At 46.6% G+C, this 27301-nt stretch overlaps 1 protein-coding gene across 3 annotated transcripts in view; it reads right to left on the reverse strand.

The window, feature by feature from the left end:
- FAM234B (family with sequence similarity 234 member B) overlaps positions 1 to 22020 on the reverse strand; it is a 24265-nt gene extending 2245 nt beyond the window's left edge. Inside the window, exons 1-13 of one of the 3 annotated variants that reach the window (XM_062013908.1) lie at positions 21984 to 22020; positions 15370 to 15762; positions 14317 to 14415; positions 12138 to 12326; positions 10549 to 10679; positions 9724 to 9871; positions 9242 to 9383; positions 8440 to 8583; positions 5013 to 5094; positions 4633 to 4788; positions 3893 to 4007; positions 2552 to 2778; positions 1010 to 1279 (exon numbers count right to left, since the gene is read on the reverse strand). In XM_062013908.1, the coding sequence (XP_061869892.1) occupies positions 1256 to 1279; positions 2552 to 2778; positions 3893 to 4007; positions 4633 to 4788; positions 5013 to 5094; positions 8440 to 8583; positions 9242 to 9383; positions 9724 to 9871; positions 10549 to 10679; positions 12138 to 12326; positions 14317 to 14415; positions 15370 to 15762; positions 21984 to 22020 (1887 nt within the window). In that variant the 3' untranslated portion in view covers positions 1010 to 1255. Of the gene's footprint in view, positions 1 to 1009; positions 1280 to 2551; positions 2779 to 3892; positions 4011 to 4632; positions 4789 to 5012; positions 5095 to 8439; positions 8584 to 9241; positions 9384 to 9723; positions 9872 to 10548; positions 10680 to 12137; positions 12327 to 14316; positions 14416 to 15369; positions 15763 to 21983 lie in introns of those variants that run through there. The other 2 variants (XM_062013901.1, XM_062013914.1) reach the window with 2 other exon arrangements.
- Positions 22021 to 27301: the final 5281 nt, after the last annotated feature.

Below are 27301 nucleotides of genomic sequence, written 5' to 3' on the forward strand. Positions count from 1 at the left end.
GTTCCTTCAGTGCATCAAAGAGAACTTCTTGAGGCAAATGGTGGATGTGCCAACTAGGAGAGGAGCACTACTGGATCTTGTACTCACAAACAAGCAGGGTCTGGTTGAAGCAGTGAATGTTCAGGGCAGCCTTGGCTGCAGTGACCACCAGATGGTGGAGTTCAAGACCTTGTGCAGTCAGAACAGGATACCAAGCAGGACCACAACCCTGGACTTTAGCAGGGCCAACTTTGTCCTTTCCAAGCAATTGCTAGGGGACATCTTGTGGGACAGGGTGTTAGAGGATAAAGGAGCCCCAGATGGTCAGTCTCTATTCAAAGATCACTTTTTCCAGGCTCAGGATCACACCAGTGGGTGTGAAATCAAGAAAGGGAGCCAGGGGACCTACATGGTTAAACAGGGAACTGCTGGGCAAACTCAAGTGGAAGATGAGAGTCTATAGATCGTGGAAGGAAGGGATGGCCACTTGAAATAAATATAAGACTGTCCTCAGAAGATGTAGGGAGGCAAATAGGAAAGCTAAAGCCTCGCTGGAGTTGTGCCTTGCAAGGGAGGTCAAGGAAAACAAGAAGGGCTTCTTCAAATACATTGTGGATATAACTAACACTAGAGGCAATGTAGGCCCACTGTTGAATGAGGCAGGTGCCCTGATGACAGAGGATACAGAGAAGGCAGAGTTACTGAATGCCTTCTTTGCCTCTGTCTATACTGCTGGAGACTGTCCTCAGGAGCCCCAGGCTTCAGAGGAAGTCAGTTTAAAGGAGGAGTTTTGTTTGGCTGATGAGGGCTGGGTTAAGTACAGTTGAGCAATCTGGATGCACATAAAGTTCATAGGCCATGATGGGATGCACCTGCGGGTGCTGAGAGAGCTGGTGGAAGGCATTGTTAAACCACTCTCCACCATCTTCAGTAAGTTATGGAGAACAGGAGAGGTGCCTGAGGACTGGAGGAAAGCAAATGCCACTCCAGTTATCAAAAAGAGTAAAAAGGAGGAGACAGGCAACTACAGACCAGTCAGCCTCACCTCCATCCCTGCAAAGGTGATGGAACAACTTGTCCTCATTAGGAGCAGTCAACATGGCTTTACCAAGGGGAAGTAATGTTTTACCAGCCTGATAGCCTTTATGAAGACAAAACCAGGTGGATGGATGGTGGTAGTGCAGTGGATGTGGTTTATCTTGATTTCAGCAAAGCATTTGGCACCGTTTCACACAGCATCCTCACAGCAAAACTGAGAAAAGCGTGGGCTGGATGATCAGGTAGTGAGGTGGATTATTAACTGTAAAGAAGGCAGAGAATGGTGATCAATGGGGCAGGATCTAGTTGGAGGCCTGTGTCTAGCAGAGTCCCTCAGGGGTCAGTGCTGGGACCAGTACTGTTCATTAATGATTTTGATGAGGGAACAGAGGGCACTGTCAGCAAGTTTGCTGATGATACTAAACTGAGGGGAATGGCTAACACTCCAGAAGGCTGTGCTGCCATTCAATGAGACCTGCACAGGCTGGAGGGTTGGGTGGGGAGAAATAATGAAATTCAACAAGGACAGTGTAGAGTCTTGCATCTGGGAAAGAATAACCCCATGTACCAGTACAGGCTGGGGAATGAACTGTTAGAGAGTAGTGTAGGGGAAAGGAACCTGAGGGTCTTGGTGGACAGCAGGATGCCCATGAGCCAGCAATGTGCCCTCGTGCCCTAGAAGGCCAATGGCATCCTGGGGTGTATTAGAAGGGCTGTGGGCAGTAGGTTGAGATAGTTTCTCCTTCCCCTCTACTCTGCCTTTACAAGACAGCATCTGGAATATTGTGTCCAGTTCTGGGCCTCTCAGTTCAAGAGGGCAGGGAGCTGCTGGAGAGAGTTCAGTGCAGGGCCACCAAGATTAATAAGGGAGTGGGGCATCTCCCTTATGATGAAAGGCTGAGGGAGCTGGGGCTCTTCATCTTGGAGAAGAGGCAACTGAGGTGTGATCTCATTAATGTTTACAAATATGTAAAGAGCAGGTGTCAGGAGGATGGAGCCAGGCCCTCCTCAGTGATGTCCAATGACAGGACAAAGGGCACTGGGTACAAGCTGCAGCATAAGGTGTTCCAAAGAAACATAAGGAAAAACTTCTTCACAGCAAGGGTGGCAGAGCACTGGAACAGGCTGCCCAGATGGGTTGTGGAGTCTCCTTCAAAACCTGGATGAGTTCCTGTGTGACCTACTCTATCTAGGATGTCCTGCTCTGGCAAGGGGGTTGGACTAGATGATCTTTCAAGGTCCCTTCCAACCCTTAAGATTCTGTGATTCTGTGATCTCTGTCTTACCTCTCTGTTCCCTCTATGAGTTTCTCAGTCCCTTATGATCGTCATCCCTGGTCCTTTCTAAGATTCCACTCCTCATCCAGCTGCCAAAGTACAGCTGGGCCTCACAATTTGCCCAGCTTATGCTCAAAGGGGCAGCCAGTCATCTTGCAAACAGTTTCTTTGCATCTCAAAGAGCACCTAACTGTGGCTGCAGGAAAGGGATGTTTTCAAAGGTCTGGATTTCATTAGGGATTCCTGCACAATCTCACCTTCTGAGGAAAGTCAACAAACTTGAGCCGGGCAAGAAATCGCCTCACTTCTCCACGGCTGATTTTGGGAGTGGTGGTGTCCTTCAGCCACACCATTCGGCCTTGACTCATCATGGCCCACTTCAGGCCCAGCTTGCTGACTGAGAGAAATCCTGGCTGCTTCTCAGAGGTTGCAGTTGTTGTCACAGTGATGTGAAATGCATCCTTCTGGACATCGTTAATTCCAACTGATCCATCAGGAAAGAGCAAGAAAATAAGGGTGGTCAGCAAACAATTACTGAGGGTATATTCAGTCTGACTTTACAACTGCATGTACCTTAGATCATCAGGGAAAACTATTTTAAGGTTTTTTGTGTTTTGGGTTTTTTTCCATGGAAACAAACTGAAATGTAGATCAGAAATCAAAGGGTTTGGTTCCAGGGTCTTGTTTCTGAGCTTGACATAGGAGATGCACATACTGCAATAACGCAGTTCCCTTTCAGAGAGCTTTCCTTCCCACACCTGTTGCAGCTACTGGTTTACCTCTGTAGAAGGGGAACTGGTAAAGCACAGGCAAGTCAGTTCACTCCAGTCACTGCAGAATGATCCGTAAAGAACTCAGAAATCCCAGTTTCTAATAAACCCCTTTAAAAATGATACTCTATTTGTTCTTGACTGAGCTACACTTTTGATACAAATCCAATCAGATGTATCAACATGTAGCAGCTTTTCTATGCTTCCTGGCCTACTGGACCCAGTGCTGGACGAACTGATCTTTTAATCCACACCCTGCCATACACGATGGGCTGGCTGTTGGTTGAATTGCTTTAGAAAAAACAAAGGAATGCAACAGGGACTGTACACTGTTGTATAGATGTTAATTCCAGATCCGTTTGTCTCTGAAAACACACATTTAAATATTTTTGATTCCTCCTTTCAAAAGGAAAGAGGAAGAAGCAGCCCAGCTGCTATCCCAGAGATCAGAAGATGGCCAGCAAAGGCAGAAGTGTATCTGAGGTGACAAAAGTTTCATAGTGATTCTTCATGTATCACCTTAAATCATAAATACGTCCACAGAAAGCAAGAGAACTTCTCCGATGTAAAGTATTCATGAAATCAAACTTGGACTTTTCCCTGCCTAAACATGTGCAAGAAACTTGGCGGGTCTTTTATTTGCAAAGTCAGGGTTGGGCAAGATCTCCCTTCAGGAGGAAGATGACTCTTATTTCCCATTGCTGGCCTATATGTGATGGACCTTGGATACCACCTTTAAGGGTACAACTATATCCCATTGTTTCTCATAGCTACCTCTCCCTCCTTATTTGCCTTAGCCTAGGCAGTTTCTCCTCCATTTGTACTCACCTGCTGAAGCAATGACTTTGTCTGTTGCATTGGTGAGGTCCAAAAGGACTGTAGGAAAAACAGGATGGAGGAGATAGAGGTGGTGCAGCGCTGGGCGCTCAGGTCTGGGACCAGGCTGCTGTTGGAATGAAGGACAGACAAAAATGTCACAGCTGGCTAGGTAAGTGCAGTCTAGCTTTACCAACAAAATAAAGAAATTCTTTGACATTTGCACTGTCTTTACATGGATCAGAGAAATCAAAAACTCAATGATTTTACAGAGCTGAAATCCTGCAAAGTTGGGAGTTTTTTTCTAAAACAGAATTTGCCCACAACTTCTGTTTGGTAAGCTTGAGATCTGGTTCTGTCAAAGCCAGCCTGATGGGTAAAGCTACAGTCTGGAAGTTTGAGTCTCCATGTTGACTATGTGCCTGCATGCAGAGAAGAAACACTCTGGGGCTGGGAAAATGTCTGCACTAAAAACATCTCAGTGGTGCAGGAAAAATAAAAATTGAATTAACGCAGAGAGTTCTGGTTTTGCGGACTTGAACTTTGTGTCAATAAAGCTTTCTGGTGAAGAATTTGCACACAAACACTCCTGTGTTCAGGCTTAGAGAAGTCAGAGTGTTAAAGCAAGAGGCGATGCCCCTGACAGCTTTCTTACATGGCAGGTTTAACGTTCAGTTACATTAGGAATAAAAGACAGAGATTGCACGTCCCTCCCAGAGGAACCCCAAAGAGAAGAAAGGACGCTTGCTCACCGAAGTTTGTAACATAGGCTGTGCTTCATCAGCCCAGAAGAGAAAAACAGACTTCTTGTCCAAAGTCATGACTGACAGTGCATCGAGTTGTTGCTTCTGCCACGGGAGTTTCTGGTTCCAAAGAGGGAGCCCGGATTTGCCATCTATCACCACCACCTCAAGGTAGGGGAGAGACCTTGCATTAAAAAGTGTCCTCGTGTGGACGGACAGAGACCCCACACAGTGGCAGGGTCTGTGCTGTGCCCTTTCATGCCCCTGACCACACAGTGACTAGTGTCAGGCACAGAAATGGGCAGAGCGAGGAGCAGGGAGTGACTGTCCTTTTCTACCCAACCTCTCTCCTGTGTTGTCACTGCCCTCCTTCCCTTCACTCGTTTTACCTTTTTGTTCCCATCGCCGGTCTGTGCTTGCAGCATGAAGTCCAGAGTTTGGTCAGCACCAAAGTAACCAGGCACAGGCTGACTGCGAATTTGGAGAAAGAAACACTCAGTCCCACGGCAGAAAACCAGAGATTTCAGGTGGAGGCTGAACAGTTGCTTTCATCCTCCACGTTGCCTCCTAAAGAGGCAGGATTTGCCATGCTAAATAAAACCTTTCATCCACTCAGAACTATTCTGACCATCAGAAACCATTTGTTAGTGGATCAGACAAGTGAAAAAACGATCAAACCGCCCATGGTGTTTGGCAGACATTCTTCAGAGTTGTCTGTGTTGGGAACATCCCTTCCTGGGCTGTGTAGACATCTCTTTGTCACACTGTGACATGACTGTACTATTCTCTCCTTCGCATGAGAACTTGTTAAGGTTTTGCTATGGTCATAAAAAACTACCCAGCCCTTTCAAAATGCATCAGCAGATTTGACCTCCTCCTGAAAGTGTATTTCCCAGGCTGCCTTAGCTGTGTGAAATGGCTCTTAATGTACTCATCATTAATGTCAGCCCATGATTCTTTGTTTTCTTACTGCTGACAGTTTTATAAGCCTCTTTATAACCTTCAGCAGCTTAAATGAAGTCTCCTCTCATCCTCTCCCTTTTGGGTGGCATAACATTGTTACTTCAATATCTCTCATTACAACTGTTTTCTAACCATCCTGCTTGCCTTTAGGTTTCTGAGCCTTACCTCTGTCTTCCTTAAATTCACTACAGATAGATACAAGGTTATAAATAAGCACAAATGATTCCTCAAAATTCACAGAATCGGAGTTTTATGGCAAGGTAGAATCTTCCTCTTGTTTACAACAGACTGATGTATTTCACCCAATTAACCAAGTATCAGTAGGCTGACTTTGACTACATCTACCAGCCATGAGGCTTGCTAAGGAAATACAAAGATGAGATGAATTCATCACTTCTGCTGACACTCAGTTCTAATGATTAATGTCACCCAAAGAAATGTGCCTGCATTTTCATCTTCTTGAACGTGAATAGCCTTCACTCCAAGGCACTTGCTCTTGCTATGGTAAGATTAAAATGCCTGTTAGCTCTTATTACTTACATGTGCCTATGAACTCACCTCTCAGGCTTCTCTTTGATCATATAAACCCACTGACTGAAACCTTCCATGCTAAAGCATTTTGCCAGCCCTTTTCTCCAATTCTTTCCAGCTTCCCCTCTAAAAACGTGCACACCTGAAAGGCTCCTGAATGGCAATGCACAGCAAAGCCGTGGCAAAAGGTGTCATTCACTTTACAGACACCTTTGGCAACCAAAACCAATGTTTTCAAGGCAGTATCATGGGACACTTCCATAGCCTAAAAGTCCTCCAGTAGCAATATGAAGTAGTAGGTAGTTCTATCCTATGGGTACAAACTTAAAGCTTAAACTCTCCTAAGGTGCCTCTTGTCATGTCCCTTATGTCAGAGGCAGATCCCACAAACTGAATGCAAACATGTATTTCAGATGCTACCAATCAACTGAAAAATTCCCTGAGTACTTTCTCAAATGAACCAGAAGGCTAGTAATTATTCCTCCTCAACAGTAATCCCCAGAGCAACCTGCTATTAATCCTCTCTCATCTGAAACATCCATTTACAAGACAATTTTCAATTGCTTACTCAATTTCATGGTCTCTGAACTTTGCCGTTGTTTTATGACTACTGATTCTCCTTTATGGTTTTCCAGGGATCTTGTTAAAAGCTATCTGGAAAATGCAGCACATCTGCAGCAGCCAGGTTGTTTTTCTTGGAGACTTCCCAAAGGGATGGACTCAGCCAGTGCTTGGGGCAGGTTTGCCCTGGAAAAGGGGGAATTCTCAGCTGGCTCTGTAGGCTTTGCCTGATGGGGAACCAGGTTTCAGTCTGTTTCACTCTGTGGTGACATCCCTGAGCTGAATTTGTTGTCAAGCCTCTCTTGTTTAAGCAGAACTTCTCTAAGTCCTAAAAAAAATTATCCTTTTAAATAAATACTTGTCCATAATATATTGAGCCCATCAGCTTTCATCTCTCTTAACTCTGAGAAAACAGGCAGTCCAGAACTTTAGTGCAGTGGCCAAAAACATGAATTGCTTTTGTTATATTCAAATGTCTTTCTGGCAGCTCCTGTAAACATGTTGTCCTCTGTCCCTTGGGAGGTCACAGAACTAGAAAAAAAATCTGGAGTGCAGCAACCAGGAATATTAGTTGTGCAGAGACATTATAAAGTCACCACACAGCCCTAGGCAACTTGCTCTAGCTGAGCCTGCTTGAACAGGTAGGTTGGACTAGGCGATCTCCAGAGCAGCCTTCCAACCTTAACCACACTGTGAATCTGTGAACAGGTAAAGCAGTTTTCAGCCCTTCTTGATTTGAACCCACAGAAATTTTTCAATTGATAGAGTGTCCATTTAGAAATTCCTTGTTTATAACTGATTTTACAGTATCTATGAACTGGCTTTCTTTACTCAGTACATACTCTTTAAACCAAACCCCAGACACATCCAGAAGTCTGCAGACTGGGACAAAACCACTTCTAGTCCATGTCCTTTCCCCATTACACAACCAACTAGCCATAAGCTGTTCCTAAAGCCATTGATTAGGTCACATACCAGCCCTCAAGAATGTGACATTATCTGAACATCAAACGTAGCTGAACACCAATCATTTTTGCTTAATCAAGTTCCAGCATCTTCTTGCCACAGATGCTTTTGACAGCCAGGTAACACAGAGCTGAGAGCTGCTTTCTTTTCTCTAGATAGCCGAGCAGCAATTTGTTTCCCACATAACTTCCCTAAACTGTGCTCAACTGCCCTTTGCAAATATTTAATAATGGGCAAGCTGAAATTGCTGGCTATTATCAGTCCACAAGATCTGGGACATTACTTAATTTCCAAGTGTGAAATCAGAGGACAAGCAGTATTCTTTTAAGGTTTAAATTTAGCGTAGGTGGTGTTCTGACTGCCATCAGAGTGCTCATTTTCAACTTTCAAGGAACATTAAGGTCTGTAGGTCACATTCAGACACCTTACTCAAATACTAATGCAACTGCTGCTCTCCACTGAGCTGGGAAGTGGCAGCCCTGGACTAATGGGCTGAATCACACACCACCAGTCCCCTGAATTCCCATGACATCATGCTGGGTGTCTAAATCAGGCCCCTTATTTGTGATCACTCACAAGCTCACAGCTCAGCTTTCCAGCCTTCTGTTCTTTGCTCCCCCTGCCCTCCTCACTTGGCTCAGTGATGGATTTGCACACCTCCAGTACTCAGATTTCTCTGCATATCTAGTGGATTCTTCTCAATTGCCTTCTAAGGAGCACACAAAGTGCTCATAAGTGAAAGGCAGGGAAGGGTGCAGGTAGAAATAGGACAAACAAGACCACTCAGTATGTAACCTGCTGATGTTGCGCAGCTCCAGGGTCCAGCGGGGCTCCAGGTCCTGTCCCTGCAGTAGGATCAAACCCTCTTTGGTCGTGATGAGAAGGTTGCTGCAGTTTGTGTCAGGTGTCTTCATTGTCTGCAGGAAGTCAACACCACCACTGGAATACATGGAAAGCAGAGAGGAGATTCCAAGGCTTTTATCTACACGTCTCAGCACTAGTTGCCTGTCCACATGGCAATTCATCCTAGCTAAGATTTGAGCTATTCTTCAAAAAGCCCATCTTTTCCCCAATGGTGGAGCTTAGCTTCCTTTGAGGGTTCCTCAGTTAACCAGGCCAAATTCAGGTAAGGGGTCTTCTGAATATCTAGAGTTACCACAAAACACATGGAGTTTGTGGGTCCACATTTGTTCCCTCCTGTTACTCCTATCCAGGCCAACATTGACCACAGTTTGACAGTAAAGAGCTGAGAAATCCAGGCCCACAATGCTGTCCCTACGTTGAGCTTCCCAAAGGGACTCTGTTAGCTGCAAACAGGGTTTGGTGCGTTTTTTTACTTCTAGGTATGTACAGGGGGTGGAAGAAAGGAACAAGGAGCAGCAGAAGCAAAGGACTACCTTTTAGCACACTCTGTATTTATTTTGCTAGGACAATGACACGGCAGAGAGGAAACAATGAGTTCCCCAGCCTACTGTTATCAACTGGACAACGAAAAGGACAGTGTTGAAGCTGAAGGGACCACGTCTCGGAGCACCATGAGGTGCTCCTTCCTCCCCTTCCTCTTCCAGCAGAAGCAAGATGGCAAGTCCATCCCTACCTGTAAATGTCAATGAGCTCTGACAGGTTGACAGATCTGCGCTTTTCCCACTCGGGCTCCTCCTGCTGCAGCATTGCAGGAGAGCTGTCCCGGTTTCTGGCTTGGGTAAAGATATCCCTCAGGGCAACTGCTTGAACATTACCTGCCAGGAAGAGTAAACGATGAAGAGTCCTGCCTGCAAAAGTTAACTCCCTTGTAGCACAGAGGGTCCTTGGGACCACTGCAGTTGTGGCAGAAGGCAAAGAAATGCCCAGGACTGGAACTTCCCTGGCACTATATGCCTTTGGGAAACTCCAAGGTATCCCACACAAGCAGGTATTGGCACTTTTCCACACCACACCAGTGAGACTTGTTCTCATGCCCTCCAAGCTTTTACAGCACAGGGCATGGCAGAAATATCCAAGGGATGCTCTGGGCCACTGTAGGTAAAATGAATGTTTTCTCAGTAAGGTGAAGTGCTGGAGAGGCAAAGTTCACCTTACCAAAGCCAAACAGGATATAGATGGCTCCCCGGCTGGTGATGTGGACTTGGGGGCCAATCACTTTCCCTTCTCCGTTGGTGCTGTACTTGACAGGCCCACCCAAAGCAGTCCCAGTCTTTCCTGATACCAAGATGAAAACCACATCAGGCTGCAAAGAGAGAGGTGTAGAGATTTTTAGCAGTGCTTTCATGTGCTTATGCTCTCTAGAACCTCCCCCAGTCCCCACAGCATGAAGCTCCATTGCTTTTTCAACCCACAGCAAAGTCTGGCTAGTGCTCTCTTCCTCTTTGCTCAGTCTGGCTTCCTGGGCACCTTACATTAATGCTTTTCTTTTGACTGCAAATGTATCAAAGATGAGACTTCAAAAACCTGAACTCCTCTAACAACATTAATGCTAGAACTGTGGGGAGGGAACAAGCATAGAGGAAATCTGCATCTGAATTAATCACACAAGTACTTCCTCCCTTTGGGTAAGCTGTACGCTCCTTTCTCCAGAGATCTATCCCACCGTGGCTCCCTGCACTGCTGCTAAACACTCCCTTCAAACTGTGCCTCCGCTGAAAAGAGATAGATTAATCCTCAAGTCTCAGCCAGGGGTAAATCATTACCCTTCTGTTCATTCCCAGCTGACAGGAAATGCATGTAGTGTCATTATTGCTTGATCCCACCACATTGACCTATTGAAAGAAAAAGGGTGCTTTTCAGGGAAATCTGAGGGAATAAAAATTAGGGGCAGCTCCTGTCTCAGCCTTTCCACATCAGGCTCCCAGTTCTTCCTCTAGACAGTCATGTTCCTTTCAAACACTGAGCAGGTATATGCTGTACCTGTGTCTCCTGGAGAGCCAGAACAACAATGTCCCTGATCCCATCTCCGTCTATATCTGGAAGAGTTGCGGCTGGTGCAGCCAGGATCCCACTTGAAAGGTGGATGGAGTTCAGCGTCCAAATGGTCTTGCCTGTGGGAAGAAGAGGATGAGAGAGGCCTGTAGCTCTCAGGGAACCAGCAGGCATCCCCAGAGGGTTCCACAAAACCTTCTGAAAGGAGGGAGCAAGAGAAGTTGTTTCTCCCATTCTCTCAGAAAAGGAAAGACAAGCCTACAAACTTGGGCCAGCTGCAGCATTTCTTCAGATTGTCTTTGAGTTATGCCTCAAGTCTTGCTGTACTTCCTTCTTAGTGGTTCTCTAGAAAGACCTGAGCTCCCACAAAAATCCTGAAATAGCAGAGAATATTCGAGGTTCACACTTGGGAAGAGAACCTAAATGACAGTGCTGTTCTGCAGGACAGTAGTTGTTTTCCTCAGCCAGTAGTGAAGCGTGTAGGTAGATGCTAGGAAAGGGAACAGATGGACGATTCTGATATTCAAAGTGCAAATCTGTGCCTCAGCTAAATTCCCAGCAGCAAATAGCCACTCCAGCATGGCATGCTCACTCCACCTCAGGGTGAAACCATGTTAGCAGACATGATGTCAAATGGTTCGGCAGTCCAGCACTGACCCAGCTGGAAACTCAGTAAAATCTGATCTGCAAATTGGCAAGATGAAATTCAATGCTTTTACTTTTCCAGGCTTGTCTTGCCAACACTTCTGCTTTTTCATTCAGCGTCTAAAAATGCTTTTATGCAGCTGTATATGAAAGGGTTTGCCTCTGCATGATAAAGGAAACCAAAGGCCAGATCTGGAAATGTTTGCATACTTTAACAACACTGCTACTGCAGGTAAAGGAGACAGCCTGTGGTCCCAACCATGCAAACTCTGTACATGTAACCTTATCCCTAAAAGCACTTGAAAGGTAAATGCTGCTGCTCACTGATTGGATTTGTAATTTAAACTTGAGCTTTCTTGTATGTCTCCATTCTCTGTTCTGATTCCAAAACCATCCCTGTATCTACCTGTGAATATCTCTGCCAGTGAATTAATGTGGTAGAACAAACAGCAATCAGAGAATGAAGGTGCACATGATTAAGTGATTAAAGATGCAATATTCATTCACATCTAATAAATCATTCTACTGGTCTAATTTCTCTGGAAGGTTTCTTAGCTGCATGTCCATATATAACTTCTCCAAGAACAGCGTTCAGCTTTTCAGTGCTGTTAGGTAGCTGCTGAGTTGTAATAACAGCTCAACACCAATGACAAGAGACCTTACATATCCTTTGGGCCATGGGGATGCTACAGGGTAAAGACTAACACTTTCAAATGTTCTGAGATGGTAGGATGAAGATGCTGCCACAGAGGAGCAATGGTCTGGATTCTCTTATCCTGCATAAACAGAAACTCATCAGTGTTTTGACTCCTTCCTGTGTGTCACTAGATGACAGCTACCATGAAGTGCCATCACTGAATCACTCATGCTTATTAGTCCTTTAAAGAAAACAAAAAACAGCGTATTTTTTTTACAATGGTAGTTGACTGTACCTGTGGAGGCACTGAGCAGGCTGAGGAATTTTGATGTTCCTGTAACAAGGCAAACGGGCTCTGCAGCTGCCCCCAGTGACAGCACTTTGCACTGCACACTCTGAGTCTCCTCCGGAAGCTGGATGGACCACAAGGTGCTGCCATTCATCCCAGAAAGGGCCATGGCAGTTACAGAGGGCTTAGAGACACCTGGAAAAGGCAGTGAAGAGAGACTGAAATCCCCTGGCATCAGAGGCTATGTCCATGCTGCTTTTGGTCTTTGTACTTGTACTCTAGCTCCTAATGCTGAGTGGCTCAAGCCAGCCACATTCATGCTACCTGAAAGCAAAGGTCACAACCCACTCCATGGCTGAGTCCCTCTGCCTGCAGACCCTACCAGTGATCTACAGACAAGTCAGGCTGTCAGCCAGCAACGCAGACAATCATGAAAGTTGAACCTGAGCTCACAGTAAGAAACATGATCAGCTGGGCATAGAGAAACCAACCAAGATCCTGGGGAAAACCTGGTCAGTTGTGCTGACTTCCTGCTGTGATATGTACTGCTGTCAAACCAGACTTATCCTTCTGATCCCCTCTCCGTTAGTACAACGGAAAGCACCAACAGCAAACCTTAAGTGACTCCCCAGACAGATGCCACCTCAAGGGAATGTCCTAGGTTGTTTGTAACTCTGGAGCAGCAGGTGACTGGCAATCTGACAGCTTTTGCCTTTGTCTTCCAAATGAGTTTTATTATTGTGAAAAACAGACTGAACCAACCAATTGGTGTAACTGAGGAAGATCTTCCTAATTCACCCATTAGCACAAAATAATTGTAGAACAAAAAGTGCTCTATGTTGTTTCAATTGACTATTGACTCTGTTTCCAAATGTGAGCAACTTTTAGCTCAGCCTGCCCTCAGACATAATTGTACTTACTGTAATCTCCACCCAGTATGCTCACACCACAAATGAACTCCCATACATTTCCCAGCCCTTAAGATTCTGGATTCTGTGATTTCAAAGTAACAACAACTCCTGAAATCCAGTGCAACTGGATGCCAACAGACACTGCAGACCCTGTAAAACAGTGGCCAGTATCAGCAGGCTGCTACTGCTATGTTACCTGAGGGGCTAATAAGGTATAGTGGTTTTGCCTGGGCCAGGTTTTGGTAGAGGAGGTGGGGGCTATGGGAGTGGCTTCTTTAAGCAAAGAGCCACCAGAATTTTCCCCTGTAGCTGACAGGGCTAATGCCAGTCAATTCTAAGACAGACCAGCTGATGACCAAGGCCTGGCCAATTAGTGATTGAGGTAACACTTCTGTGATTAACATACTTAAGAAAGGGAAGAAGTTGATGCACTGTTGCTAAAAGGCTGGAGAAGTTCATGAGGGACTGTGGCAAAGTCCATCTGCAATGAACTGACCGCAACCTCCATCCCCTGTGCTGCTGTGGGGGCAGGAGGAAGAGTCCTAGGAAGAAGAAGGGGTGTGGGGGAGGTGTTTTAAGATTTGGTTTTATTTCTCATTTTCTCTGCTCTGATATGAATGTACTTTAGTAAATCAAAACATTTCTCCCCAAGTGGAGTCTGTTTTGCCCGTGACACTAATTGCTGAGCGATCTCCCTGTCCTTATCTCGACTCATGAACCTCTTGTTATATTTCTCTCTCCCCTGTCCAGTTTAGGAGGGGGAGTGACAGAACGACTTGGTGGGCATCTGTCCCCTGGCCAGGGCTAAACCACCACACAGGGAAAGCAAAAGCAGCCAGGAAGAGGAAGCAGAGAGATACCTGCTGAATAGCCAGGCACAGTGACTGCCTCACCATCAGCCAGCCTATCATCTGTGATTAGCAATGATTTGGAGCCTGGAAAATATATGGAGTGACCTGAAGAAAAAGGCAGCAAGGCAAGGGTGTATCCTGCAACACCAACCTACAGCTGCTCTAAAAAAATCCATAGTGCTCCCTGTTGGCAAGCAACTGGCTAGTTCAGATGAACCCAAGTGCTCCAATAGTCATCTGTGCCATCACTGCTGCTATCACTAGCTACCCTTGGACCACAGATCAGGAAAGTGTTGAGACTCTACCACAGAATCTCACTTGTGCTCCTTGTCAAGCCACTTCCCTCCTCTGTGCTTCTCGCCCTGTGCCTGTAAAACGGAATTAGTTAGACAAGTAGGAATGGAAAGGAGCTGCAGTGCTTACCTATGACACTAGCATTCATCAAGGCAGTGAAGACAATGAGGATGTCAGGGAGTCCATCTCCGTTCACATCACACAGCTCCAGTGGGGATAACACACCACCTACAACCATCACAGAGGATCACCACGCTGTTGTCAAAAAAGCCACCCAGCCCATTTTCCACACTGGAAGAGAAGGGCTGGCCCAGAAAAGAGACTCATGGACAGCCAAGCCTCACAGACTCAGGTGCAAGGGAACCACCAATGCCAGGCAGCCCACAGCACGGCAAGGTCTGTCACTGCATGGAAAGGCAGAGATGTTAGAATCTATGTCAGAGAAAGGAAAGGACATAATGGAGGAGCTAAAAGAAACAAGAGTTCTGCTTCCCATTCACCTTCTGGGTGATGTGGGAGCCACATATCTTAAGAAAGGTTTAGATTTGGAAGCCAGAGGCAGAAAGCAAAGAGGGAGAGACATATCTAGACCTGGCAGAAATTATTTCACAAACCACTGTTAATTTACTGCAGAAGTCGGAATTCTTTACAAATGTTTCCAGCAGCCCATATAGGATACCAAAAGACCTCAGATGCTAATTTATAGATTCAAGTAGGACAAGGAAACAAAAGAAATAAGATTAGTTAAGCCAGTTAGAAGACACAAAGACTTCTATCCCTCTCCTCCTGAACACATCCACATTTTTCAGCACGGAGGTGCTGGTGAAACTCAGGATGTAGAGAGGGAGGCACTGTGTTTGAAAGTGGGCTGGGCCATCTCAATCTGGAACAGAGCGCACCATCCGGACAAAAACGCAGGATGGGAGGAAGAGTCTAAATGTCTGTTGGTGCTGACCAAAACAAGACTGTGTGGCACTGCTACCTAGTGATGCCAGGTTTCACAGGCCTCAGCTTGAAGAGTGAGCAGGACACAGCTGCCTGTCTGTTACCTCGGAGCATCTGCAGTGGTGAGGAAGGGCCTCTGCTCCAACCTCGCTCTCCCAGATAGGTCTCTCCCGCCGATGCCCAGCCTGGGAGCTGCCACCTCCCCCACGCCAGATGCTGTTCCTGGGGCTTTCTCACCTGCTCCCTGACCTAGGTTGCGGTTCCAGGTGTTATGCAAGTCTCTAGGGGGACAAGGAATTAGAAAAGCGCACACCAACACAAGAATCATCGAGATCACCACAGTGAGCAAAAAGATGGCCGTGCGCAGGTATGGCATGAGGGAGGGAGCAGCCTTCTGCTCCAAACTCCCAGCTGTCTCTGCAGGATAACCCTCAGGTGCGCTCTCTGACGTGTGCTGCTTTGTCATCCCAACCTCCACGTCAGAGTCAGGGTCCTGCACCTCCTCGGGGGGACTCTTCCCGTTCTTGACCCCTCCGTTCTTCTGGATATTGAGTACCAGATCATCTTCACTTTCATCGCTGTCAGCCTGAGTGAGGGGATCGTATTCCCCAAGGTCTGGGCTCTTCTTTCCTGAGGAAAGAGGTGGAGAGAGACAATGAAGCATGATCATGGGGTCTCAGTGGAGAAAAGGCTGCAGCAGGGAGTGATACAGAAGGGACAACAGTGCAGTCAGCATTTTGCATGGATCCAAGTAAGAGATGTGAGAGAAGAGGCAGGATCTGTCCCTGTTTCAGAGGGAGAAGCTGCAGGAGAAAAGATGCCAACAGGTTATTTCCCAAAGATAAAGGTGAATATATATAAAATATATATATACATATATATACACACATGTATGTATGTGTATATATATGGAATTCACATTTGACTCCAATACTTTCCTGTTTGGAAATGGGACATGCTGACATGAACTCATGCTTAACACTCTGAGTACCATTAACTACAGCACTATCTTGACTTTAGACTGAACTCTTTAGCACTTGCCAGCCCCTAATCCTGACACAGCCCCCCTTCACTTACAGTGTGTGTTCTCTGAAGGGGTTTAACCCTGTAACTCACTTTTCTCCTCCTCCTTCTGCCTGGTCCAAGCACACTGCTGCCTTCTAGTGTGCCACATCTGCTGTCTTGCTTTGAGGGACAGAAGGGATGGAGCACTGCACAGAGTTTCTCTGTAGTGCTGGTAAATATCAACTTCCTGAAGACCACAGAATCCTAACGGTTGGAAAAGACCTTTAAGATCATCGAGTCCAACCACTCCCCTCACACTGCCAAGCCCACCACTAAACCACGTCCCTCAGCACCTCAGCTACACGGCTTTGCCATTATCTCCAGGGATGGGGACTCCACCACCTCCCCGAGCAGCCTGTTCCAATACTTACCAATCCTCTCAGTGCAAAACTTTTTTCCTAATAATCCAATATAAACTTCCCCTGGCACAACCTGAGGCCATTTCCTCTTGTCCTATCATTCATTACTGAAGAGATGAGAGCAAAGTGATTTTGCCTCTTTTGGGCCAGTAACATGCTGGTGTCTGTCCCTTTTAAAACACCACCTTCCCTGCATGGCTCAGCACTGCGAGAGGGAGCCTTCCAGCCCTTGCAGTATGAAGCCAGAATGCTCCTGTTCTGCTCCTGCTCCCATCAGAGCAAACAGCCTGTGCTTGGCCTTGCTGAGACAAGGCAACTTAAGCACTGATGTCTTCAGGTGGTGGTATGAGAAAGTAGCTTAGCTTTCCGTGTCTGTCCCTCAGATGCCTGACACATGGACAGCTTCTTCCCCAAGCTCTCAAGAGCCACAGGGAGTGTGAAGAGGGCAGGTGCAGAGCCTGGTTGTGCATCTTGGCATAAGGCCAGGGCCATCTGTTTATGGGGGCAGCCAAGATCACACAAACTCGCTGCCCTGAGCTACGAGTGGCAGGTCACGTCTCAGAGAGCTGCCCAGTGCTACCAGGCTGGGCATGGAGCCATGGCCTCAGCTTCAATGATTGCAGGGTCTCAGTCTCCCTCCTTCCCCCTCTCTCTCTCTCTCTCTCTCTTTTTCCAAAGTAGGACTTTGCTATCCCAGATATCTGCCTCATTTCCCTTTGCCTAAACCTGACCAGAGACAGAAGCTAACTTGTGCCCAAAGACACTTGAAGTGATACATGCAAAGCATGAATAATAAGCAGAAACAGGCAAGCTGTAACCATTTTCAGACACTAAGACAATAGGACAGCTTTACGGAGTGGAAATTTAAGGGCTTTCACGATTATTCTTCCTGCATATGACAATATGCCTGACTTCTGTTTTTCTTGTCAAAGGCAGACTTACAGTTACAGTCATACCATCATATCTAATTGTGCAACAAACCTATTTTACATCATCTAGAACCTATTTTACAGCACATGCATCTCATTCCTTTCTCGTTTCTCCCCCTACAAAAAGACCTTCACTTCCCTTATTCATACCACTCACGAATGGCATTCAGTGCTGATTTTAGGATGTAAGAAAAACCAAAAATCCCCCTAAAGGCCAAATGCCCCATGCTAAGTGGAGCAGCCAGGACAATTGACCCACACTGAACTGAGTGAAATAAAGATATCCAATGAGATCACATCTAAATCTGACCCTTCCTTTTTGAACTAAGGGGTTCTACAAAAAACTCACATTGAAACAATCTGGTGTACATACACACTCCAAAAAGCTGTTCTACGTGGAGGTAGAGCAGCCAGCTAAAAGACACTACATTCCTATGGGACAGTACAGTGTATCCCTGTGAGACTCTGCACTGCTTCATATAGACCTGTCCTAAACATGTGTTCAAAATGTGGGCATTTCAGGAAGTCTTGATAACTCTGGCTCCATCCTGTGAGGAGCATACAAGGACACTGACCTCGGTGGTACACAGCTCTGTGCCCAGAGACTGCAGGGACAGCACAATGTGAATTTCCCAGCTGTCTATACAGTAGGTAGTGCTGACAAGTTGCTAAAAGAGCACTCAGCGAAAACAAGAAACCCCAGGGAGGACTTCCTGGCAGGGTATTTGCAGCTTCTCACTACAAATCCAGATGTGCCAGTTCAAGCCAGGTCAGAGTGGTATGAAAACCAAATGCTGCTGGCCCAAGAGCAAATGGTATTTAGCCTGGGAAGTCAAAGTCAGATAGTTATGTCAACCAGACTGCTGCTAGTTCTGGAAACTGGTGTGTGCTGAGTAACACATCAGTGTACTTACACTGGATATACTGTGATTTGTTTAATTATTTTAATTCCAGATGGTCAACCCAGAAGACGGAAATCTGCTGTTCATCTCTAGGGCAACTAAAAGCATTGACAAGAACGAGCTTTATCCGTAAGAATTTTGTTCCGGAGACAGAAAGGACCTTGAAACTATGGCTGACCCACTCCTTGGACTGGCAGGGACTGAAGTGTTGGCAACATCAACAGCAGTGTCAACCAGGGATGACCTGTGACAGCAACACTTTTCCTGCTGAGAAACGCTGATCAGAGACTAGAAAATACCTACTACACAGTAATGCCTTACAGCTTTTGGTGATCTACACGGGAAATGATATATTGAGTTATAGGAAAGCTATAAAGCAGAAAGTCGCTCAGTCTTTATTTCATGTCTAAGCCTGACCAGGAATCAGAAACTGGCATTTCTTCTCCCTGTCTTTCTTCAAAAGGTTAGTTGGCCCTCTCAGAAGACACAGCCTTACTGAGTAGTAAGATCAAACATAAAATGTCCAGCTGATTGTGTGTTTTTTTAAGGAAAAAGGAAGGAAGACATTGCTCTTTAACAATGGCTGTTGCTTACCTAGCACATGGGAAACCCAATTGCATATCTAACCTCAGAGGAATTAAAGGCTCATCTGTTTGGAGAGAGCCCTAACAACTATCTGTAGGTGTTTTGGGAGTGCCTCTGGAGGGCTAGTGAGGACATGCATGGCCCAGCCTCCCGAGGCTGTTCAGAGAATGCTTAACTCATGATTCACCTGCCTGGAGAGACAACAGAAGCAATATGACTCTTCATCTGAGTTTTAGATTTCTTCTTGTGGCAAGGAGGGATTCCACACCTGGCTTCCACTCATCAGTCACAAATGATTTTTCAACAGGAAGGCATAAATAGAGAGAAACAGCAGTAAAGAATGTGTGAAAAAAGAAAGCAGTCTCACACCATTTAGAGAATTATGACTTATTGATAAGTGCTCCAGAAGTCAAATTCTTTCCTTTCTGGTCAACAACAAGGCTCAGCAATTTCTCCATCAAGAGAAAGCTAAAAATGCCTCTGTTGCAAGTGATCAGCTGTCAGAAAATCCAATACTCCCATTCAGTTTTCTGCTTTCCATCATGGAAGTAGAAATGCTGAGACTCACGTCAGCCTCTGGGTCAAACTCTCACCCTGTCTCCTGACACAATGTTGCAGTGTAATGTTCGTGATAGTCCCTGTGCTGAAGAAAACTGACTCCAGACTTATCTTGAGCAGTTACGGGGTTTTGTGTATGTAAGAAATCTGTATAACTCACATTTTATTTGCATAGCATCTCTAAGTGTATGTAATCCTTGCAGCCACTTTACAGGGACTGAGCTCTTACCAGTTTTCCTGCTCCTCTGTGTTCTCTCCTACAGATACAGCACACAAACTGCTTCTGTTCTCACCTGCTCTAAACTACTCTGTTTTTTCCACAGCACTAGTGATAAAACAGAGATTCACTTTTCCTGTGGCTACAATCAATCCAAAGACCATGTTGCTCATCGTCTGTGGCTAAGTAACTGGTCATGTTGCCCGAGATTTCTTTTACAGCCATCAAATACAAATACCAAATACATGAGTGAAATCTTCAAAGGGAGAAGAGAGTGAAAATGCCCCAAATTGACTGACTTTCCAGGCAGCTGGACTCTAAACTGCACTTTATGACCCTGAAAATCCCTTGTACATTTACCGAGTAGTACTTTTTGCACAGGTAGCTCTTGCAACTATTGCAGTAGAAGAATGTGAACTGTCAAAGAAGAAAAGATGAACCATGTGATTTGGAAAGGAGGCCACTGAGAGGTGATCTGTGTTGGAATCAGGTCCCATTCATAATGAAACAGTCATTTCTAGTGCTGATGGCTTGAAAGATATTAACTGTAAATCTCTTTTTTTTCTGTTTTTTACTTACTGGAAAGGCTTTCCTTTGCACTTTCTTTGGAGTGAAAAGAGCAGACACTGGACTTTGGATGAGTAAAATTTTCAGTGCGTTATTCCACTGATGACATACTGGTTCTAGCATCCTTTGTATTTGCTTTGTGTTCTGGTTTGTTTTGTTTTTTCCCCAGCTGGCAGTTGGCAGGCACCAGTCACTGGGTACTGCTGAAATCTCTCTAAGCCCATGGGGAGAGAAGTTGCCACATATTGGCATATCAACTTGGTGAGATGCACCAGGAAAAAAACAGCTACAGCAATGAGCTTTCTGCTTTCTCATTGTTGTTGAAAGATGCATTTTTTTCACGAGTTAAGCACACAAACAAGGTGCAATACATAATTTAACCTATGGATTAATGCAAGAGCTGTTTTCTAACTGTAGTTAAAAGGCCTGTGCTCTTTTCCAAATCAGTGTCTCCCAACACCAGGTATCAAATAGACTGTGCTGGTTACAGAGGCCCTGGAAGAGATCTGTACTATTTCTTGTACAGTTCCCCAGTGGTCACACTTTAATACACACATTTTTACACACTAGTGTACCAGCTTTCCTGAACAAGCTTCATGTAAGACGTATTCCTTCTCATTTAGACAAACGTAGATAGGTAACCAGAAAAAAAATGATTTACAAACAAAACTTTTCATGAGCCCTAACGGGCACTAGATAAACTAAAAGACTCCTGGTGTGGTTTACTAAAAGCTGTTGGGAAGGACCCTGAACACATTAGTGTGATCTGATTAATGTGATGGAAAAGGATAGTAGGACCTGCCCACTGAGCACAGCTTTACAGACTAAGGTACTTCAGGACCACAGCGGTGCCTTGGATAAGTCCTCCCCTAGTATCAAACAGCTGGGCCCTGTCTCTGCCCCATAGCTGTCCCGAGGGGCGACGAGGCACTTTGCCATTGGGCTAATGCATTGGTAGAGTCTCCAGCGCATCCAACTAGCACCCTCTCAAGATCTGGTTTTGCAAGGTATTTTCATTCCCTTTTAATCTCCTCCCTGAAAAGAATGGTTGTTGACTGCTGCTCACCACCTTATCTTGGAAAGATCTAGTTCCCCGACACAATAGTCCCTTATGCTTGAATATTCCTTCATCTCGCTGAAGACCTCTGCCTGGAAAGTATGCAGGAGGTGGCGAGCAGGCTTTAAACGTTTATCTGAGTAACTGCAGTGGTACTGACAGAACTCCCGGCCTGACTTTTGGGGGTGAAGCCCGGCGGGAGTGGATCAGAGAGGGGCTGCCTTAAGCCCCGTGCTCACGCCTGCACGGCCTGGGGGATCCGGCGGCTTCTCGGCGCAGGGCCGCGGCCAAGCCCAGGCCCCCCGCCGCTACCGCTACACACGACGCGCCGGCAGCCCCGGCCAGTCCCCCGCAGCCCTCCTTCCGCCGCGGGACGCGGGCAGAGGCCGCCGGTCCCCCAGCACGGCCCGAGCCCCGGGGGCGGCCGAGCCCGGTCCCGAGCCCCACATCGCCACATCACCATGGCAACGCGCCCCACGGCCCTCGGGCAGCGGCACCCGCCCCACCGCCCGCAGGCAGCGGTAGACCCGGAGGCGGCGGCCCCGGGCCGGCGCGACGAGGCCCAGTACTCGCTTGGTCGCCGCATCCCTCCCGCGGGCGCAGACCCCTTACCCGGCAGCTTCAGCGCCCGTGACAGCACCGTAGCCATGCTGGAGCAGCGCACTGCGCACGCGCGCCACCCCGCGCCCCTCCGCGCCTTCCCGCGGCCCGCTGGGAACTGTAGTTCTGCGGAGAGGGAGCCCACCCCTCGCACCCCCTTTCCCTCCACCCCGTTCGCAGCATGGCGGAGACCGCCTCTCTCTGGGGAGAGCGGGGGCAGCGGGGGCCTCAGGGTTCTCGGGCTCGGATGGTGCCTTCGCCTGGGGGAGCCGCTGTCCCTCACAGGCTGGGACTGGTTCCGTTGCCCACCGTTCCTTCGCTGCTGTTTAATTGAGACAGAGACCCTTAGGGTGGTGGAGGCCTGCGGCTGCGAGGCACGACCTCGGGCAACCCAGATTTGTGCAGCCCTCACTCTGTGTTGGGTGCAGGCTCATGCAGAAGTATTTTCCTTGTCTTCAATGGTTTGCACTGAAAGGGCCAGTCCTTTCAGTTGTGCTTGGTATAAATACATACTTGCATTCCTGAGAAGTTTTTGGTTGGGTGAAGTTTGTTGATTTTGGTTTATTCTGCAACATAGATATAATTTTACTTTTTTTGCTTAATTACAGTACAAAGAACTGCTAGGGTGTTTTCCAAAGCTGCCCTCAATCTTCACCATAGCTGCCTGAGGTAGGGACACAAGTGAACTCTCAGTTTCCCATGGTGGGGAAGTTAAGCAAAGCAGGTTTTGTGGCTTCCCCAAAGCCACAAGGCTCCAGCTTCCCCATTCTGAGGCCCATGCACGGGCCATCAGACACCACCACCTCTCTTGAGTCATGATTTGTGTGAGAACTCTCAAGACCCGACTCCCTTTGTCACAGAAGAAGAGAGTATTGGCAATCAAAAGATTCCGATTGGCTAAAGAACACAGCATGTTTCCTCAGCATCTGCTGCTGCTGTCTTCCCATTTCACGCACTGTTCCCGTGAATAATGGACTTACCCTTTCCTGTCCACGTCTGCCCTGAAACTCTTTAAATAATAACAAGAAGGAAGGAGCAGAAGAGACATCAAGTGGTATAGCTGATGAAAAGGATTTCTTTTTGGTCAGATGTGAATGTGAAAGGGATTAGTTCTGATCCAAAAACCTTTTGGTACCAGAGGTATTTTTTTCCATCAATGTCATCACGCATCAGATCGGGACTTTCCTGAGAACACAGCATTTGCGGAGGCAGTCTCTGGTGGCAAACTCTGCAGAAGCCATTAGAGTCATTCTTTTTCTTTCCCTTCCAAGTCTTTCTGAATGCAGAGTCCTTCTGTTCCGTATGCCATTTCCCTTCCTCCGCTTTTTGATTCAGGAGCAGTGACGATCCTGTATCTATGTAAATATTTACAGGAGAGATCCTGGATCCCTTTCAAGTCTCCGTTAGCAGAGTCTGTGATACACAGGGTCGTGAGCTGTCCAGCAGAACGTCTCTTTCTAAGAAAATGCTTCTGGCACCAATTAGAGCTGGGTGTAAAGGTACGGCAGAAAGCAGCCAGAAGTCGGAACTGGAAAATCTGGTGTCCTCATTTGTGAGCTTCCAGCATCTGGTGCACATACATACACCATAAAAGCTTGTAGTTTACAATGCTTGTATGTTTGCAGTGTGGCATAGCCCACTCTTAATTTAATGCATCCCCACAAATATGTCTTGTTCCCCAAGCCCTTAGATCTCTGTGAGGCTAATGGATAGCAAAGACAAGGGATTTGTGGTGAAAACTGATGCTTTTGAGGAACATGTATATGACTAAGCAAAGTCTTCAAAGAGTGTAATGATTTGCAAAGCATGAGAAATGAAGTTTTCCTTCTTTACACTGGGAGTGTAAGCTGATTTGCATATAAATTGGACCTGTGAAGTGTACTAATATCAATCAAAAAGCCATGAAAATAGAACTGAAGTTGCAAATAAATCATTCGTTTATGTGAATGTTGCTGTTCATTTTATTTATTTATTTTTCCAAAGCAGTTTTAAAAAGCCAGATGCTGAAAAAAAATGACATGCTTGGGGTTAAGCTTGGAAATCTGAGAGCTTTGGGTTGAAATGGTGGTTGTTTAGGAAAGCATGACAAGTCAAAAAGCATGAAAATAGGCAGCCACCAGCCCCTTCATCAGTGACAAGCCTGTGCCAAGCCCACTCTGCCCACACTGGCACCGGCTGTCCTGTGTGGGGTAAAGACTCTGCCTGGGGCAAATTTGCTGTGCACCACTGGATGCCTGCTTTCTGACCTGACCCATGCCCTTTGAACTGCCAGTGTGTCGGAGTAGCTGTATGGGTACATGATATTCACCTGCCCTACACAAACTATAGTGATATCCAAGGTCCACCTAATAGGACCACCTTCTGCACCAAGGCTGGTGCAGAAGACACTCTGCTCTACTCAAAACTGGTGGGACACACCATAAAGAAAGCTTTCCAACGTCACCTCTTTCAGTAATTTCTCATTGACACTCCATCCAAAAGGAGAGGGGTGATGTTGTCAAATAGCAGCAGGAACACAATAAGTAGGGACAGATGCCTTGTCCAGAAATCCCAGACAATGCACTCTAGCCATGAACCCATGTCGCAGCTGTCTTTTTGTTTTCTCTTACTACATTTCTTTCTGGAACAGGCCATGCATAATGCTCCTCCTCCCTTGCAATCAATCTGCTCAGTTCTCTTTCCCTTTAGCCATTGGACCAGCCTACCCCAAATGTCCCACAAGTGAAAAGCACTGCCCTTTTTTATGGTGATTCCCCCCTGTAGAGTTGCCAATCACTTAGGAAAGGATGTGGCTAATGCAAACAAATGGAGAAGAGGCTTGGATTGGGCTGTAGTGGGGCAGGACTAACTGGTGAGGCCCCACATCCCTCTGCCTTACTTCTTGCCACTTTTCTGACAGATATTGCAGCCTTTTCCGGTCTGCCTGCAGGAGAGACTCTGGTTGTCCCTTGATACTGAAAGGACCCAAAATAAACACTGCTATTCAAAGTCCTCAAGCTAGAGCAGGTCACTCAGGCAGAGGTGCACAACGGAATGATTGCACATGCAGTTCTGACAGTTCTGTCAGGAGGACAATCCCCTCCTGGTGAGCTGCTGGGACAGGAGCTCTTCTCAGTTGTCCCAGGTGTCTGGATAAAGAAAGGAAGAAATAACCCACATCTTTGCACTCCTGTTAATGTTTAAGTAATGCTTTTACCTGTTGTTCTCATCCCACTCTTCTCCCTTGCATGGCTACATGGACAGGTCCAGGAGCATACATCCTCTTTCCTCCTGTGCCTGACTGAGTCTCTCCATGACAAAGGACTCACCCAGGAGTGGATATGCAATAAATAGGAAATGCTTGTTCGAACAACAAAATAAAATGCAATCAAGCAGTGAAGGCTAACAGGGAAACAAACAAACCAACCAACCAATAAATGCAATGAAACCTGGAAAAGTGACAATAACATTTCTGACAGGTACAAAACTCCAAGTTCTTACAGAAGGCACACTTTGGGCAATTGTAAGTAGTGCAGATAATCGTAAAGTTGCTAATGAACCCAGGCAGTAAAACCAATGCCAGGGGGCCAGACCCCTGATGGACCAACCTCTAGAGACTCTTCCAGTCTCTGTGTTGTTCTGCCAATGCTGGGAGTCCCATGGCTTTGAGCTTGGAGGGAAGTGCCCAGTGGTACAAGAACTGGAGAAGCAAGAAAGGGAGAGGAGAAGGTAAATACTAAGAAGATATTTTATGCACAAGGGGAGGCAGTGCCTGCTGCAAAATCCTACAAGCTGTCTAGTACCAAGCATACATCTAGATGCACCCCTGGGAGTTATCCTCTTTAGAAAATAGCAATCTTCACACAGGAGAGCTGATCCATCACCCTGAAGTTGCTTATAACACAGTCACGGAGATGTGGCAACAACAATGAAAAGGGAGATTCTTATTATTTGCTTATATTAAAGTTTCTGATCTCTGCTTAGTGTGGGACAGAGATGGCATGTGGACACAGGGTGTCCCTGTGTGAATGCAGCTGTGGTGGTGATGGTGGACTGGGCAGTGCTCCTTTCGTATTACTGGGAATGTGTATGGTTGCAGGCAGAAGACGGGGAAGCGCTACAGCTCCGTCCTCTCCTCCCTCTCCCACTAATCCCAGATGACTCACAGGGAATGGGGAATTTTTGTGACACCTGTTCCTGTTTGCTGAGAGGTAGCGTGCAATGAGCATGGGACCAGGACACTTGACACACAATGTGATTCTTTGCCAGCACAGGCTGGATTTGGACTGGGGCTTTGGGAGTGCATTGCAACACCTGTGTGGGTTTCCTCATCATGTTCTCTCAGCTGGTGTCTGTGTGCCATGCTGTGGACAGCTTCTTGCTTGGAGCTCCATCCAGCATCCCCATCCCGTGCTGACCATCAGCAGTTTGTTTCCTCTTCACAGGGAGTTGCAACAGCAGCATAACAGGGATGTGTTTGCTGCTTGCCGAAGGGCAAACAGCTGGAGACAGATGACTAGGTTATTTGCTTGTTGCCTGGACATTTTGTTTGCTTGTTTGAGCCCTGAAAAAATAGCTTTCCAGTTCCTCCAGAGGCTGGTCTGTGTTAAGCCTGTGTATTGTGGGCTGCTTTTGAAAACTGGTGTTTTATAACTTTGCAAATGAGTGTCCTGCTGCTTCAGTGGGAAGGCTCCATAAACAAGGCAGTCTTCTCAGAAATTTCCCTGCCACAGAGCCAGCAGGACTAGGGGAGCAGGAGCAGCCAAAACCACATGCTTCTGATGTCAGAGAAGCCAATACCCCTGAGTGTGGTCCCAGTTGAACTTCTCTCTTGAGTGGATTTAAGTGGCTGACTAAATGATAATGATGGCTGATGTTTATGGACTGTGCCTAGAAGGATGCCTCTCAGCTTTCTTCCCGATCAGCTCCTCACCTGGGGTAAACCAGCATTATTCCGTTGCAATCGTAATACTGTATTTGTTACTGCTCTGTCTGTAACACTTGCATATATCCTCTGTCTCCTTGTCCTGGGTGTTTGCTTTTGCTCTGAGTGGCTGGACAGTCCTTTGCCCAGTCCTTTGCCCAGAAAAAAAGCATCTTTTTTTCTCACTACTTGAGTGCAGACGTTTTGGCTGCAGAAAATGTAGTTAAATAAGAATAGGCTGGTCAGGAAACAGGGAGGGTGTTGTTGCCAGCTGATACTGGAGAAGTAATATCAGGAAGAATGCAGATTTGGCCAAAGCACTCACAAGCAGTGCCATGGGTCTAGACATGAGCCTGGGTGTGCAGCAATTGTGCAGCTTCAGGCTGCGGCGGCTGCACATCCTCTCAAATCACAGCAAAGTGTCGAC

The sequence above is a fragment of the Colius striatus genome, chromosome 1, assembly GCF_028858725.1.
Source record: "Colius striatus isolate bColStr4 chromosome 1, bColStr4.1.hap1, whole genome shotgun sequence".
Lineage (NCBI taxonomy): Eukaryota > Metazoa > Chordata > Aves > Coliiformes > Coliidae > Colius > Colius striatus.